Here is a 16,843-nt window from a genome sequence, read left to right as displayed (position 1 = left end):
TTCCTAAACACCTCATCGCTCCACATTTATAAATCTGAACTTTGAAAGAGTTTGCAGCTATCGAAACGAGTGAATTCACGCCGGGTGGTTCTTTTACATTAACAGCTTGTCATAAGATTAGCCAACATTTTAAAATCCACGTTTCCTACAGTCCTTCGCCCCCACCCCCCCTTCCTGGCCATGCACCAGATCATTGCTACATGGGCCACTATCATGCCATAAAAACATTCCTCTGTACTTACGTAGAAAGTGTTTTTCCAGTAAGGCAATTTCCAGATGGCCTTTGATCTCATTTAATCTATCCGACTCCGTTCTGTTGTAATCCTGGACTCCCGAAGCCATGTTGATGGTCCCAGGACCAGCCTACACAGGGGAAAGGCAGAGAGAGAAAAATCGTTGGTTGGTAAGAAAGCAGCCTCTCTCAAGGGGGTCGTCTGCACACTCCAAAAGGGAAAAAAACTCAAAGCGATTCATAAAACGTGGGTGCGGATTATTGTATCATTATTTTTTTAAAAAAGGAAAGTGCAGAGCAGATCGACAAACCTCTTATTCAGCATTAGCTCTCTGAAACAAATCAATGGGAGCTAAAGAAAGAAACCGTGCCCCTTCAGTCAGCCGTCTTCAGACACTGCGCATGCTCAGGCTCTCTGAGAGCCATAAGGGAAAGCATTTGAGTTCTGCAGCAAAAATCATCACCATCAGAACTCTTTTCTATTGGGTGGAAAGCACTTTTCAAATTATGGGCATTCCAAGTCAATAGACCTGGGTTCCCCCCCCCCTCCTTCAAAGGAAGTATTTAAGCAATTATCAGCCATGTAAATTAAAGCATTTGCTGAACACTGGCTGACGCTGCATAAATCCCATCTCATGTATATGCTAATATATGATGGAGCGAGCTGTAACAAAGAAGGGACTGCAGTCCTCGTGCAAGGCAGACAAAAGAGGGGAGCACCCATGTTCGGAGCATATGAGAAAAACCTTGGAAGTTTAAATACCTAGCACGCATTGGACATAAACAGATTCCTTCTGTGCAAAAATAAACAGGGGGAAAGATGCAGCAGTGCAAAGTTCAGGAGGCAGACAGCATTAACTCCCTAGAAAAGAGAGCTAATTTCAAGGAACTGAGAAGCTACATAAAGCGTAAACAAAGGAAAATATATATACACACAAAAACCAGAGGTATGTGTGCAGATATCTTTGACAAAGTGGATTGCTAAACCGCATGAAATGAGTCCGCAGGGAGCTAATAAACACATCGCTGGGTCAAAATTATCAAACTATGTCAGGATGAAGAGTACCACTAAGGACTGCTTTTATATTGGTTATCGTTTGCCCTGCAACAAATGACATTTCTGGATGCGCACAGTCAACACATATTGCTTGGAAGTAAACAAGGTGAGAATAAAATATTTTTAAAAAAAAGAGTGGCCAATTAACTTGGCACGGCCAGAAGACACGCGATGCAACAACATGCTGAAATTAAGCATGTCAGGGGACAGAAAACCCATTGCTTTGCCCATTGAGTTCCATGAAAGAGAGGAAGGTGAGATATCAATGGAATTTTAAAATGGCTCACTGGCCAATTTTGTCGCCAGTCAACTACATAGCTCTCCTCCAGGCCAATTTCTAATCTGTCTTTCCAACACAAGTTTGTGCGATAGCAGCTACGATCGGCTCGCCACCTTCACTCGATAATAGATTCTGAAAACTTTGGCAGAGTCACATGCAAAATTTACAGATGTAAATTATGCACTGCAAGACAATGCAGGTGTCAAAAATTATAAAATCCCTGCTGCTGGCAAGTAGAATGGAAGGTATACACTGGGCATGGAGCAAATCTGAGCAGCAATCTTTAATAACCCAGAACAAGACAAACAGTATTACTTGTGGAACGATGCCAACGTACGCTAAACCAAATGTAGTTAAATAGCATGGCAGGCATGACTAAAATGCTCTCCGTCAGGTATTACTACAATAGCTTCTTTCTGAGCCACTCCTCAAGAGCTTGTTCCACAATTTTAAAAGGGTTTTCTGCCATGACACAGTCCCTGAAAAAGTTTCATCCGCATCCATCAGAGTTTTCATGAAAAATCAGGGGGGAAAGGAGAAGAATGCAAACTTTTATCTCTTAAAATTCTTGGCTCCAACGTCTCAAAGCACATCCATGTTTGGGTTCCATCGCAAAGTTTCCAAAAAAGCAAAAATCCCGACAACGTCACCAGAATTTCCCTGCGTACTTTTTCCTTTCTAATATTTACACAGGGCACAAAAGGCAGGCTTTTTATTGCTAAACACCAGCTGTGTTGCAAAATATTGTAAACCTCCCTTAAAATGTGCACGCTCCTCTGGGGAAGTCACATGGCAATTAAATATAGCCAAGCTGAACCCAGAGCTAAGTGGCAAGGCTTCAGCCACAGAAGGTTTTCCATTAATCGCGACACATTTTGTCAGTGCACACTAAACTGGTTGTGCCTATCTTTGGCATTTAATCTTCACAAAAATTGTACTCGATTTTCCAATACAGTGGTACCTCAGGTTACATACGCTTCAGGTTACATACGCTTCAGTTTACACACTCCGCTAACCCAGAAATAGTGCTTCAGGTTAAGAACTTTGCTTCAGGATGAGAACAGAAATCGTGCTCCGGCAGCGCGGCAGCAGCAGGAGGCCCCATTAGCTAAAGTGGTGCTTCAGGTTAAGAACAGTTTCAGGTTAAGTACAGACCTCCGGAACGAATTAAGTACCTGAGGTACCACTGTATTAGAATAGGAATTTGTAACACCCAATGCGATTACAATATTTTCCATCGACAAGCAACATTGAGCATGCTCACATATTCATTGCCTTTTCAACTGGATCACCTAAGCATATAGTAACTATAAACTACAGTAGTTTTCTTTTCTTTTCTTCTCTTTCCAATTATAGCAGTTTTCTAAAAGCAGCTGTTCATCTGCTCACCTGTGGCGAATAATGCTAATGTCTTACAAGGTTGACACGAAACAGTGAGCAGACAAGGTCGGCTAATAGTTTCTTTACAAGGCCGTGTAAGATGGTGCTGTAACTACAGACTTGGCCGAAAAACCGGAACCGCAAATTCCTATTTTGCTGGAATCTGTGTTTAAAGCAGCAAGGGTCGAAGAGTCACCTTTAGAAAACTGTGTGCTCTACACAGTAATCTAGAAAGAACTGCATAATGAGATATAATCTCATGAAACTGGATACAATGCAGGTAGCCTGCTCAGGTTCCAACATGTATTAACTACGATGAGAACAACTTGCATCTGGTATTTGGGCCTTTATTTCTATCCATGTAATGTACATAGTTAGGGACACTGGTGGTGCTGTGGGTAAAAGCCTCAGCGCCTAGGGCATGCCGATCGAAAGGTTGGCGGTTCGAATCCCCGCGGCGGGGTGCGCTCCCGTTGTTCGGTCCCAGCACCTGCCAACCTAGCAATTCGAAAGCACTCCTGGGTGCAAGTAGATAAATAGGGACTGCTTACTAGCGGGAAGGTAAACGGCGTTTCCGTGTGCGGCTCTGGCTCGCCAGAGCAGCGATGTCACGCTGGCCACGTGACCCGGAAGTGTCTCCGGACAGCGCTGGCCCTCGGCCTCTTGAGTGAGATGAGCGCACAACCCTAGAGTCTGTCAAGACTGGCCCGTACGGGCAGGGGTACCTTTACCTTTACCTAATGTACATAGTTATGCACCTGAAATAACATTTCATTCCATACGTAATGCAAACAACAACATGGCCCTTTGTATCGTGTTTTCTAGATGCAGCAACAGATGAAACAAAAATTGTTTTGAATTATAAACGATCCCAACAATTTGGGGGGGGGGGACGCACCAACAGTGTGTTCCTGTACGTGTCTACACAAAAGCCAGCCCCCTTGGGTTCAATGGGATTTACTCCCAGGTAAGTAGGCACATGGGATGCAGGTGGCACTGTGGGTTAAACCACAGAGCCTAGGACTTGCAGATCAGAAGGTTGGCGGTTCGAATCCCCACGACGGGGTAAGCTCCCATTGCTCGGTCCCTGATCCTGCCCACCTAACAGTTCAAAAGCACGTCAAAGTGCAAGTAGATAAATAGGTACTGTTCCAGCGGAACGGTAAACGGTGTTTCCGTCCGCTGCTCTGGTTTGCCAGAAGCGGCTTAGTCATGCTGGCCACATGACCCGGAAGCTGTACGCCGGCTCCCTCGGCCAATAAAGCGAGATGAGCGCCGCAACCCCAGAGTTGGCCACGACTGGACCTAATGGTCAGGGGTCCCTTTACCTTTAAGTAGGCACAGGATGTCATATGATAAGCATCCACACCGGTGAAAGTTGTGGACAATGTATAGAATTGCGACAAATATATGTTGGAAATGTAAAGGGAAGGAAGGCACCTTTTATCATATGTGGTGGACGTGCAAGGCAGTAAAAGCGTTTTGGGAAATGATATACCATATTTTTCCGTGTATAACATGCCCCCTATTTTTGGGGACTCCAAATTAAGAAAATGGGGGGAGAATGTCCATAGTTCTTGAGCTTTTTTTAGGGGGACTGCTGAACATCGCTCGCTCGCCACTCACACGTGTTGGAAAAGCCACTTGCGTGGCAACTTCCCGCCCCCCCCCCAGGGGAAATAATGACACATGACACAATTATTAAGGTTAATGGGCTAAATAAGGCCACAACTTTATTGGTTACAGGTGATGAGCGGTATTGGCTTAGGCATTGGTCCTAACCAACTATATCCAACTTCAGCCCGTCTGCTTGAAGTCCGGGAAGGGTTAACCACCAGTAGGGGGAGTCCTGCTGATGCACATCAACTAGGAACTCCCCCGGGGTCACCGCTAGGGGGCGTGCCCTAGGCCTTCACCTCCATAGGCTTCGAACAGGGCCACGCCCCCTGGAATCCTTTATCGGACTACCCTTCAATATGCAAGGCAGGTGATGGCGCTACCTCCCCTCTTCCATCTACAGAGCAATACCAATGCCTAACCACCAATACCAAGAAAGTTGTGACAATTTGCTGTGAGGTAGGCGAAAACCAAGTGGCTGGTGCCAATTTGCCAAGTGGGAAAATTCCTACCAGGCCCCTCAACGGCGACCAACCAAGGTCCATAGCAAGGTCAAGGAACGGAAACCTTATAGGGCGCGAGGGTGGGAAAAGCAGGAACAGCTGGCAGGCGGCAAAGAGGGAGATCCCCGGCCGTGTCCTGGTTTAAATAAGGCAGGCCACACCCCCAGAGCCAGCCAGTTAGCTGGCCAGGAGTTGACGCGGCCAGGAATCCCCCCCAATTGCGCGGGGGCTGGGGCCATGAAGCCCGCAACTTCACCTCCTCCAAATGGCAGAGTGGCTCTATCGTCTGTCCCCAAGCCGGCGGAAGCCAACAACCGCCCGCCCAATTGACGCAGCAACAACCAATCAAGAACAGTCTTTGCCGCCAATAACACGCCCAAGTCGGCGGAAGCCAACAACCGCCCGCCCAATTGACGCAGCAACAACCAATCAAGAACAGTCTTTGCCGCCAATAACACGCCCAATAGTCGCTGACAATCTCCAGCTTGCAGCAGCAGCCAATCCCATGTCCCCTCAATGCGCTACCCGTGTGTAAGACAACCCCCAATTTTCAATGTAATTCTTTAAGAAAAATACATCGTCTTATACACAGAAAAGTACGGTATGAAACAAAAAAAATGTTTCGAATAACGTTCGTAAAAAAAAGAAGAAGTGTTTTTATTAGGTCTTATAGGTGCAGAAATACCAATGGAGCAGAAAAGACTATTCATGACAGTGGCGTGGAGCCTTCTAGGCCAGAGATGGAAAGAAGAAAAGTTCCCAATAAAAATGAAGGGTTAATGAAGATGATGGACTACTCCAAAATGACAAAAATGACCGGGAGGATCAGAAACCAGGAAGATAAGAACTTTAATAAGGAATGGGGGGAATCTATAAGTTATCTTGGAGAACACTGCAAACAACTGAAAACATTGGCAGGATTGTTTTAACACTTGCAATTTAACAAGAACTATGGTAAAAGTAGTGTTTTAAGGAAAAATGGAAGAAGTTATAAGATGCAAATGAAAAAGATTAATAATGGAACCCATGAAGGGGGGGAGGAAAGTCTAAGGATTTTGTTTAAGATTATGATTGATATTTCATCAATGTAGATATTATCCGTAAAACGGAATAAAAAAAATTATGAAAAAGGTAAAAAAAAGTTGTGGACATAACCAGTAAGTAAGGTAGGAGGAGGAAACGTGCCTTGTTAAGAAGGATTAGAAAAACCATCTTAAAAAACAGGTCAATTGGCAGCTCTTAGGCATGGTGGCCTTCTCAGAAGCAATCGTAAAATCAAAATTATGGAATGGGAGCCTATGAAGTAGGTTATACTAAATGATCAGGGAGAAAAAATAAGATTATCAAACCTCTAGGACTATAAGTTTATAAGTGGACGGGCAATCGATATTTGGAAAGCAAACTTGGTTTGAACCCCTCAGGAGCTCCTTTGCACTACAGGTGAACTGAAATGGTTGCGACTCAGCTGCCTTGAGCTGCGTTTTAATTCACACGTCAAGGTCACGCAGCAGAGTCAATATAACAGCTCTAGAATCCACTCTTTTTTTTGTGGCATGGCACAGAGCAGGTTATTTTTAACTCAAGGGCTGGAACAAGCAAGTCTACAACACTTGAGAAGGGGCCATCAGCAGCCACCAATATCTTCTCATTGCTTTCACCACGTTGCAAGTCGCTGACTTGATTGCGTTCGTGAACTTCAACGGCCTCCAGCAATTCCAGACTTAAGACCCACCTTCAACACAAGGTCCCTTTTAATCTACCATGCATTGTCCTTCACTTTACTACATCTGTTTGTTGAGATCTGTCCTTCTACAGAGCTGAATTTATAGAAGCTTCCAGTCGCAGAAGTTTGAGGTCTAAACTCGGCTGCGTGGAGCCTCTCTGTATTAACCTGTGGCCAAAACAATGGAGACGTGAAAGACCCAGAACCGGATCGCCTAACATTTTTGACATGAAAGCTGCCCTAGAAACCTTCCCGTTTGATCATAGGAAAGGTAGGCATAGGGCAAACCTGAGCTCTAGTGCCTCTCCAGCCCCAGGTACTGACCTCCAAGACAGAAAACATGCAGACTTTAAGGGGAGATTTATGTCAGAAAAATGGTGCAAGGAGGAGGGTTAAATCTGCCCCCTCCCGGTGCATATGTGCTCTGATACCATTCAAAAAACTGGAGTAGCTGGAGTCAGTCCGAGCAAGGCAGGGAGCAGGTCTTGCAGCCAAGATGGTCTTCTGGCTTCTTCCGCAGCACCAGCTTTTGTTTTAGATGCTCCTGCCGGTATCTAATCCCTTGGGCTGGGGTGTTGTGTGTTCAGCTTATGCAAACAGCCTGCTACCCATGTGACTACCCATGTGACTACCCTGTAACTAACCCAGTATTTTAAGACGGGCAGGTTGGCATTTTAATTTGGGCAGCGACTGACAGTGTCGGCAGGACGACAGATTGGGAATGAATGGCTATCAATTTGGGTGCTGTTGATCAGAGCCCAACCTAGTTGCCTTTAGCCTTCAAGATTTTGACAACGGCAAGTGTGTCATGACCTTATTTGAGGTGGCTTATCCTAGTGGTGCTGTGTAATCCTCTTCTGGAGGAGGAGGGAAAAGAGAGGGGGAAAGAATGACGGAAAGATGGGGGAGAGGAAAAGCCTAGCTTTTTTGGTTGGCCTAGGTGTGTGCTGCCTACTCCGACTCGCTACCAGGGCTGGATAAAAATCAATGGATTTTTTAAAAAATAAAAATTCATATTGTAATAATTTTAATAATCTTTTTAAAATTTAAATTGGATTTTTAAAATAAAATGCTTTTGGAGGAAAAATCTTTCTAAAGATAGTTTTCTATTTAAGTTACATTATAGTCCATCAGGAAATAAGGATTTGTTTAAGTTTTTCATGTGTGCTAAAACTCAGCCTGGTTTGTTGTTGTTTTTTTATGTTTAACCACATCAGTTAACAAATATGGATATATAAGCTATAATGTTATTGTTTTAGTTAAATAAATTGATTAAATTGTTATTAAGGAAATGATCACTTTCCTCCTTCCAATAAAGTACAGCAGGAAAGTTGTCCAAATATCAACAGTTAACTTACTGGACCTCACCATCATTTCATAATTATCGGTCTATGTATTTCTAATAGTATAACAAAATCAGTAATATTTGATCTAACTGTAAAAACTGCTCTGAAAATTTATTATTCCAAAAACGAAACCTTCATCTGGTTGCAAATATTAAGAGGCTACCATCAAGAATGAGTCTTCCTGGGAGGGAAAAATTATTTAAATCATATCTTACTGACTAGTGATTTAAATCATGATTTAAATTGATTTGACTTAAATCAAATCCACCCTGCTTGCTACAGCTCACCAAGATCTGACAAGGTTCCCTTTCCCAACACGGATTGATTCATGTACAAAGCCCTCTTCAGCTCGGCACCAGCATAAATGAAAGCTCGTCTCCTTCCTTTATATCCCCAACCAAACACTTTGCTCTGCAGGAGAGGGCTTCATTCAGGCGCCATCTTGCCTGGAGTTCTGCTCCACATGACGGACCATTAGTGTGTCCGCACCCATCCTATGGAACACTGGTCTCGTGTTACAGATCAAGCAGGCGCCATCTTCCCTGTCCTTTCGGCGCCTGTCAAAATACTTTCCTCTTTCAACAAGCCATCTCCATGGAGATTCTTATCCTACTCAAGTATCTGTAATGGATTCGAAATTGCTTTTAAGTGGTTTTAAAGATGCAATTGTTTTATTTTATATACGTTTCTGTTGCATTATGAAATTGCTTTGAGATGCTTCACAGGAAATAATAATAATAATAATAATAATAATAATAATAATAATAATAATAATAATGTTCAATGCAGAAGAAGCCACAGGGAACCAGGACAGCCCTGGAATATACCAAGAGTATATTAAAAATAACCCTGATTGGCCGCAGAGCACATTTTCCCCACTGAGGAATGAAGTAGATAAGAAAGACCTTGGCCAGGCTTGCCCAACTTCCAAGAGACTGCCATCTACTCCCACCATAAAAAAACTGGTGGTGATCATCTACCCACTGGATTGACCAAAGTGGGAGGGGTCCAACGATCTACCACAGGCAACCCTTGATCTACCAGTAGCTCACAATCTGCCTGTTGGCCATCACTGACCTAGGCAATCCCTGGCTGGATTTTCCAAAGTTTTCATTACTACTTAAAAGCAACTACAGTGGTACCTTGGGTTAAGTACTTAATTCGTTCCGGAGGTCCGTTCTTAACCTGAAACTGTTCTTAACCTGAAGCACCACTTTAGCTAATGGGGCCTCCTGCTGCCGCCACGCTGCCAGAGCACGATTTCCGTTCTCATCCTGAAGCAAAGTTCTTAACCCGAGGTACTACTTCTTGGTTAGCAGAGTCTGTAACCTGAAGCGTATGTAACCCGAAGTGTATGTAACCCGAGGTACCACTGTACTTTTGTTATGCTTGTAATTATGTACAGTGGTACCTTGGTTCCTGAACTTAATCCATTCCAGAAGTCCATTCTTAAACCAAAGCGTTCTTAAACCAAGGTGTGCTTTCCCACAGCAGAAGGGGACTCAATTTACAAATGGAACACATTCAACAGGAAACGAAACATGTTCTGCTTCCAAGACAAAGTTCACAAACCAAAACACCTACTTCCGGGTTTGCAGCGCTCTTAGTCCAAGTTGTTCATAAACTAAGCTGTTCTTAAACCAAGGTACCACTGTAGATATTTTTATGTAAGCAGTCCTGAGCATGGTTTTAACTCATTGAAAGGCAGCAAATGATAAAATGATGGCGATAATGAAAACAATGGATCAGATTTAACTCCACTTTGGTCCAGAAGTATTACTGAACAATGGTTGACAAAACTCAAAAAAGCTCTTGAAACATTTCACATCCTGATTAGATGTTTAGATATGATCCTTCCAGAAAACAAACCATAGTTAAAGCATTAAGTGCGCATTGGACTAGTCAGAAAAACCAAATGGAGCATAATTTTCGTGTTACAAGCACTTAAAATGTTTTTCAAAATAAGAAAGTGACCACACAGAGACACACATCATTAGCCCTAGACAAAATTTCCTTGATTACATCCTTTGCTCTCTTTCCATCCGAACTCCCCTTGAGCAAATCTCTATTTTGCTGGCTGGAAATAATGTATTTATTACTGCACGGGTGGCAAAATTTGCCTTGGCTGCAAGTAAGTTGAGAGCTAGGCCCCAAGACAAGTATCATAAGGGGGAGTTGAGACGTGGAGTGCTTAACATATGCAGGTGTGATTTTTGCATTTTTGTATGCTTGCTTTGCTGTTCTTGTTGTTCAGTTTTAAATCAACTGTCTGTATCCTACGAATTGTGACCAATTGTGACAGCTTATAGCTTTTAGCAATAAAGATTCATTCATTCATTCAGCCAGGAGTGCCATCTTGGCTCCGGAGCGTGGGTGCCATGCAGCGTGCATGGCCCTGGCACAGGATTTTGTGGGTACCCAGCCCCTCGATGGGGAATTTTGTGGGTGCTCAGGCACCCAGGGATTTGGCACGTACCATATTTTTTTCTCTGTAAGACTCACTTTTTCCCTCCTAAAAAGTAAGGGGAAATGTGTGTGCGTCTTATGGAGCGAATGCAGGCTGCACAGCTATCCCAGAAGCCAGAACAGCAAGAGGGATCACTGCTTTCGAGGCGCAGCGATCCCTCTTGCTGTTCTGGCTTCTGGGATTCAGAATATTTCTTTTCTTATTTTCCTTCTCCAAAAACTAGGTGCGTCTTATGGTCTGGTGCGTCTTATAGAGCGAAAAATACAGTATGTCAATAGCACAGATACTTACAGGGTCTCTCAATTCATCGCTGTCTTTGCCTGTCGTACGAGGTATTTTCATAGGAATTTCATCTCCACATTCAGTGTCGGAAGCATTAGGAGACTCTGCTAAATCGAGGAACTCATCTCTCTTGTGACCTCTGAACCTTATTTTGTCTAACCTCTTTAGCATGTTCAGCACTGCTCCTTTCTGCTTTATCTTAACATGACGGTTGGAGTCCCTGCAAAACACAAAGGGGAGCGGGAGAGACAAGGGGAAGATTATTTTGGGGGGACATGCATGATAAACATTATAATTATACAGAGTGCTCTTATAATCACGCATTGAACGCTTGCGGCGGAAATAGTAATCCCGTTTCCGAAAGAAAGAAAAAACACTCTAGCTTACATTTCAAAATCCTTTGTAAAATAAAAAAGTGACTATTAATAGAGAAAGCATTTTGTGGAACAATCATTTCCGCCAGACGGACAGTATGAGAGCACTGAGGAATAGAACATCACAAAGTTTTGTGTCATTTGCTCGCGGAGCAAAACTCTTATCAATTCAATGTTTCAGAGAGGTTGACAGAATAAATTGTTATTTAGGAAACAGAGCTGTGCAAATCAGCTGGGAAACACCAGGTTCAAATTTCAACACAACAATGAACTCAATAAGGGGACTTTGAATACAGAGATGTAAGTAGCCTTACAGGCTACTTGGTAAAGATTACTGGGATAATGTATGTGGAGTTATTTGATGACTTGAACAAGCTAGATATCGTTTTTAAACTGCATTGCCCCCAAAAATGGCATCAAGAAAGCCGGAAAGCTTAGGAAGCAATAACCCTGACACATATTGAATCCTAATACAGTCGTTCCGTGGATTCCAAATGCCTTGCAAGTCAAACGTTTTGGCTCCTGAATGCCACAAACCCGGAAGTGAGTGTTCCAATGGTGAACATTCTTTGGAACACAAACGTCCAACACGGCTTCCGATTGGTTGCAGGTGCTTTCTGCAGCCAATTGGAAGCCATGCCTTGGTTTCCAAACGTTTTGGAAGTCAAATGAACTTCTGGAATGGATTCTGTTCGATTTCAGAGGTATCACTGAATTACTAAGCCGGTATGACCTAGAGTGAGACGTTAACAATTAGCGATGCACTCGATCGGTAATATCCCCTTGAAACTAGTTAATGTGTTGGAAATACAGTGAGAAGCGTCCCCACCAGTACCCATTGAAACCTCTTATATTAAAATTGTTAAGAAAGGAAATTAACGCAAATCAGGAGTGGCTCTTGCACATTTACAGATCTGCGCAAATGTTTTTGCTGTGCCCACGTTGGGGAGCAATTCCCCCACTCCCCAACTTACATAAACACACACATGCAAACTCCTGTTACCACAGCATTCTCATAGGTGAAAATGTTCCCAAATGGAGACAAGTCTGTATGGTGGCTCATTTGCCGGCAGTAATGTATTTAGCGTTAACTCCGGAAGTGTATATTCTCGATTCTGACCAAACTAAGCCTTCTGGTGTATATTTTGCTCTAGAAGGCCTAGTTTGATCAGAATCGAGTCTACATTTCCAGAGTTTAATGCTAAATACATTACTGCTGGTAAATGAGCCACCATAAACTCTAGAGGGCCATGAAAATTTGTGTCCCGGGCTTTTTGGATTCCTCTACCCGTGTACTATCTGAAACCAAAGGGGCGCATTTGTTGCCAGATGTGTTTTTTTTGTTTTGTTTCAGCAATCCGGATGGGTTAGGACAAACATGGTTCTCCAGCTGTTGTTGGACTACAATTCCCATCATCCCTGACCACCGGTCTTGCGAGCTAGGGAAGATGGGAGTTGTAGTCCAAAAACAAGTTTGGGAAGCACTGGGTTAGGAGAAATAGAAGAAGCGAAGGAGAAGGTGGTGTCAAGGCCCTAAATGGGTAAACACTGACAGCACTGAAAGTTGGGCAGCATGAAAAGTGGGGAGAAAAGCGAGGCATTTCGCAAAAGGTGGGATGGGAAACAAAGGCCACACCATACAGAGAAGTTCTGCAGCCCCAAACGGTGACTTCATCCTGTCTGCCAACTGTGTTAACAGATTCTTGGAAGGGGAAGATTTGAGATTCGAAGAAACAATGCAGAAGTCAACAGATGGCAAAGTCTGCCTTGCAACATAACCAGAGAGAAGCTTACAAGCCAATTCCGTCAGGCTAAATTTGCGCTTCTCCTTCTGGAAGCGGAAACCACACCAAGATTACAACACTTTTGGTGTAAAGGAAATCTGTGCACAGTGTAGCTCAGAGGTTTTCAACCTTTCTGAGTCCACGGGTCCCTTGAGCAACTATATTCTGTGGGGTTCAGGAGCCCAGTTATGTCACCCCTTGCCTGCAGAGCTGGCAGCCTCTCACGCTTTTTTGAACACACTCCCATGTGGAGTTTTCCTTCAGCCTCCTCTCCAATCCCCTCTCCTTGGAGTCCTCTGGGCAGCCGCTGCCACTGCTCCTAGTTTTTGAGATGCACCCCACCCCAAAGAAAGGTGCCTCCTCACACTGCCCCACAGGGACCTGGGACAGGGACCCGCTTGATTGCTTACTCCAAGGCCGCCTCAGTTCCTGGCAACCAGCACCCCCTGGCCAGCCCCAGAGGCACCATTTGCCTGGAGAGCTTGCACAAACAGATATGCAAGTCATTGGGAGTTGAGACATGAGAGGGCATCAGAGGAGGGAAGGAAGGAAAGAAAGAGGGACAGAGTCCAGAGTTGCCCGCGGCATCCCTGACCATCATTTCAGGTGCCCCAGGGTACCACGGCACACTGGTTGAAAACCGCTGCTTTAGCTGGTTAACATAAAAGTTCCAAAGGTCGCAGCATGAGCACCGAGGAAGGCAACACGGACACTAACATGAAACACCACAGCCACAGCTGATAAAATTGATTTGAGAGGAAATGGAATAAAAATAAAAGTTAAAATTGTGGCTCAAAAACTACACGTTCTGGCAACTAACTTCTGCTTAAAACCAGGTCTGCCACAATATGTATAAAGGAAGGCAGGGTCCAATATTTAGACCAGGGGTCAGCAAGGGGGCCGGTCCACTGTTCCTCAGACCTTTGTTTTGGGCCAGACTATATTTTGAAGAAAAAATATATATGAATGAATTTCTATGCCCCACAAATAACCCAGAGATGCATTTCAAATAAAAGCACACATTCTACTCATGTAAAAACACGCTGATTCCCGGACCGTCCACGGGCCAGATTTAGAAGGCAATTGGGCCAGATCCAGCCCCCGGGCCTTAGTTTGCCTACCCATGATTTAGACTATTAAATGAGGCATATTGATAAATGGGGCTGCATCTGCTACCGGTGTCAAAGCAATGATTCTTCAACATCAACTTCGTTGGACTGGTCATGTTGTTCAGATGCCTGATGATCATCTTCCAAAGCAACTACTCTATTCCGAACTTAAAAATGGAAAGTGTAATGCTGGTGGTCAACAAAAGGGGTTTAAAGACTCTCTCAAGGCAAATCTAAACCGATGTAGTATAAACACCGACAACTGGGAAACACTGGCCTGCAAGCACACCAATTGGAGAACAGCCTTTACCAAAGGTGTCATGGGTTTTGAAGATGCTCAAACTCAGGACGCAAGGGAGAAACGTGCTAAGAAGAAGGCACGCTTGGCAAACCCTCACCGTGGTCAACTCCCACTCCCAACCTATGTCCCCACTGTGGAAGGATGTGTGGATCCAGAACTGGCCTCCACAGTCACTTTCGGACTCACTGTTAAGACTGTGTTCATGGAAGACAATCTTACTCGGCTACGAGAGATCGTCAAAGAAGAAGAAGCATCTGCTACTGACCACCCCATAGCCTCAGCCTGGAAGTGTTTTCTCCCAGTGGAGTTGCCTACACTTATCAAACAAATGCTGAGGAGAGAAGCATCCTAGGAGTTATGCCATGGGGAGAGAAGCCTTGCTCTACGCCTGGCACCCACATTTTAAGACCTTATGAGGAACGGTTGAAGAAGCTGGCTATGTTTAGCCTGAGAGAGGAAGAGATATGAGAGCCATCTTCGGATATCTCAAGTGCTGACACATGGAAGAGGGAACAAGCTTGTTTTCTCCTGCTCTGGAAGGTAGGACTCGAACCAATGGCTTCAAGCTCCAAGAAAGGAGATTCCGACTACACATCAGGAAGCACTTTCTGACGGTAGGAGCTGTTTGACAGTGGAACCATCTCCCTCTGGAGGTTGTGGACTCTGCTTCCTTGGAGGCTTTTAAGCAGAGGTTGGACGGCCATCTGTCATGGATGCTTTAGGTGAGATTCCTGCAGTGCAGGCTGGGTTGGACTAGATGACCTTTGGGATCCCTTCCAACTCTACAATTCTACGATTCTATGACCCTCACCCACAATGGCCCTTTTGGCACTTAAAATAGTTTGGACCCCACCCCATCCACAGGTCCATGCCACAATCTTATCTGCTTCATGTATTTACAACCCGCACCTTCGTAAAGTGTATCAAGGCAGCTTACAACATTTGAAAGGTAAGGAAAAACGGTCCGCAAATATCCACAAAATGCCATTATGAACGTCAGTAGGCACTGCTTGGTTAAACAGAGAAAATTACCGTATTTTTTGCTCTATAAGACTCACTTTTTCCCTCCTAAAAAGTAAGGGGAAATGTGTGTGCGTCTTATGGAACGAATGCAGGCTGCGCAGCTATCACAGAAGCCAGAACAGAAGAGGGATTGCTGCTTTCACTGCGCAGCGATCCCTCTTGCTGTTCTGGCTTCTGAGATTCAGAATATTTTTTTTCTTGTTTTCCTCCTCCAAAAACTAGGTGCGTCTTATGGTCTGGTGCGTCTTATAGAGCGGAAAATACGGTATGTTGTGAAGGCCTATCTAAGCAATGCAGTTTTCAGAAGGGTGGTTCCTGCCGAAACCCTAGTGGCAGGGAGTTCCACAGGGCAGCGCTTGTCACACCAAAGGCTTGCTCCACAGTGAAGGCCAACTGAACCTCAGGAGTGTGAGAGAGCTCTTTGGATCTCCCGGGAGATGCAAAGAGCATCCAATGACTATAATATCAACAGATATCACAAATAAGACACTGTACACAGAGAGAGCTTTGAACATCCATCTCACCTCAAGCCACGGTTTTTGAAGACATTGAGCCAAGACTCACCAAGTGATATGGCAGCGAGTAATGAGATTATCTATACACACACATATGAATCAGCCCTGAGCAAAGATGCAAGGTGACATTCGCTGTGCTCTGAGAAGTGTGGTGCGTTACTAACGTCATCCGACGTGAAATTAAGAAACAAAACAGCATAAGAAATGTGGGCAGGTAACTGCACGTTTGGTTTATTCCTCAAATAAAAAACAAAAACACCTGAAAAACCGTCTCTCGTTATTTCTTTTTAATCAACCGTCACATTCACGCATCCGGACTCCCATCATATTTACATGTCAGCTAAAAATCGTGACTTCCTGTGAACAAGTGAGTCACAACTGTCTCACACATATATGGATTCATGTCGGGAGGAAACAAACCCACAATTCCTGGCTTGCTGTTATCTCCAAGTCAATGCTTGTAGCTTGTTCTCGCTCCCCAAAAAACCACAATTTGTTCCGCCAGCAAGGAGGAGCCAAACCGCCCATTATGGTGGATGTGTGTTAACTGAGACTTATACCCATGACATGTGAACTAGGCTTCCGGAACATTGGACAGCTGTTGCGTGGCAAGACCCTCAAGCCGACCCCCCATTAAGATAAATAAATTCACACGGACACGGATATTTTGTTTAAGGTTTCTGGGCAAAAATTTGGCCACAACTTTATTGATTACAGAAATGAGAGCGGTATTGGCTTAGGCTATATCTGACTCCTGCCCCCTTTGCAGGAAGTCTGTAAGGGTAAACCACCCAAAGGGAAATTGGTTCGGAGGAACCCGCCTGCATTTCCCCTGGTGTTCCCAGAGGCC

The 16,843-nt window shown here is 44.3% G+C and overlaps 1 protein-coding gene across 8 annotated transcripts in view; it reads right to left on the bottom strand.

Moving 5' to 3' along the window:
- The window catches only part of GRAMD4 (GRAM domain containing 4), a 111,475-nt gene that overhangs the window by 68,726 nt on the left and 25,906 nt on the right, over positions 1 to 16,843 (bottom strand). For all 8 annotated transcript variants that reach the window (XM_083399748.1, XM_083399749.1, XM_083399744.1 and 5 more), the window contains exons 2-3: positions 10,897 to 11,107; positions 243 to 363 (exon numbers count right to left, since the gene is read on the bottom strand). In XM_083399748.1, coding sequence (XP_083255874.1) covers positions 243 to 363; positions 10,897 to 11,107 — 332 coding nt within the window. The remainder of the gene's footprint in view (positions 1 to 242; positions 364 to 10,896; positions 11,108 to 16,843) is intronic.

Source organism: Podarcis tiliguerta (assembly GCF_965153285.1).
Source record: "Podarcis tiliguerta genome assembly, chromosome: 10".
In the NCBI taxonomy this organism is placed as follows: domain Eukaryota; kingdom Metazoa; phylum Chordata; class Lepidosauria; order Squamata; family Lacertidae; genus Podarcis; species Podarcis tiliguerta.
The sequence above is the reverse complement of the archived record's forward strand: the minus strand, read 5'-3'. Positions and strand labels throughout refer to the sequence as shown.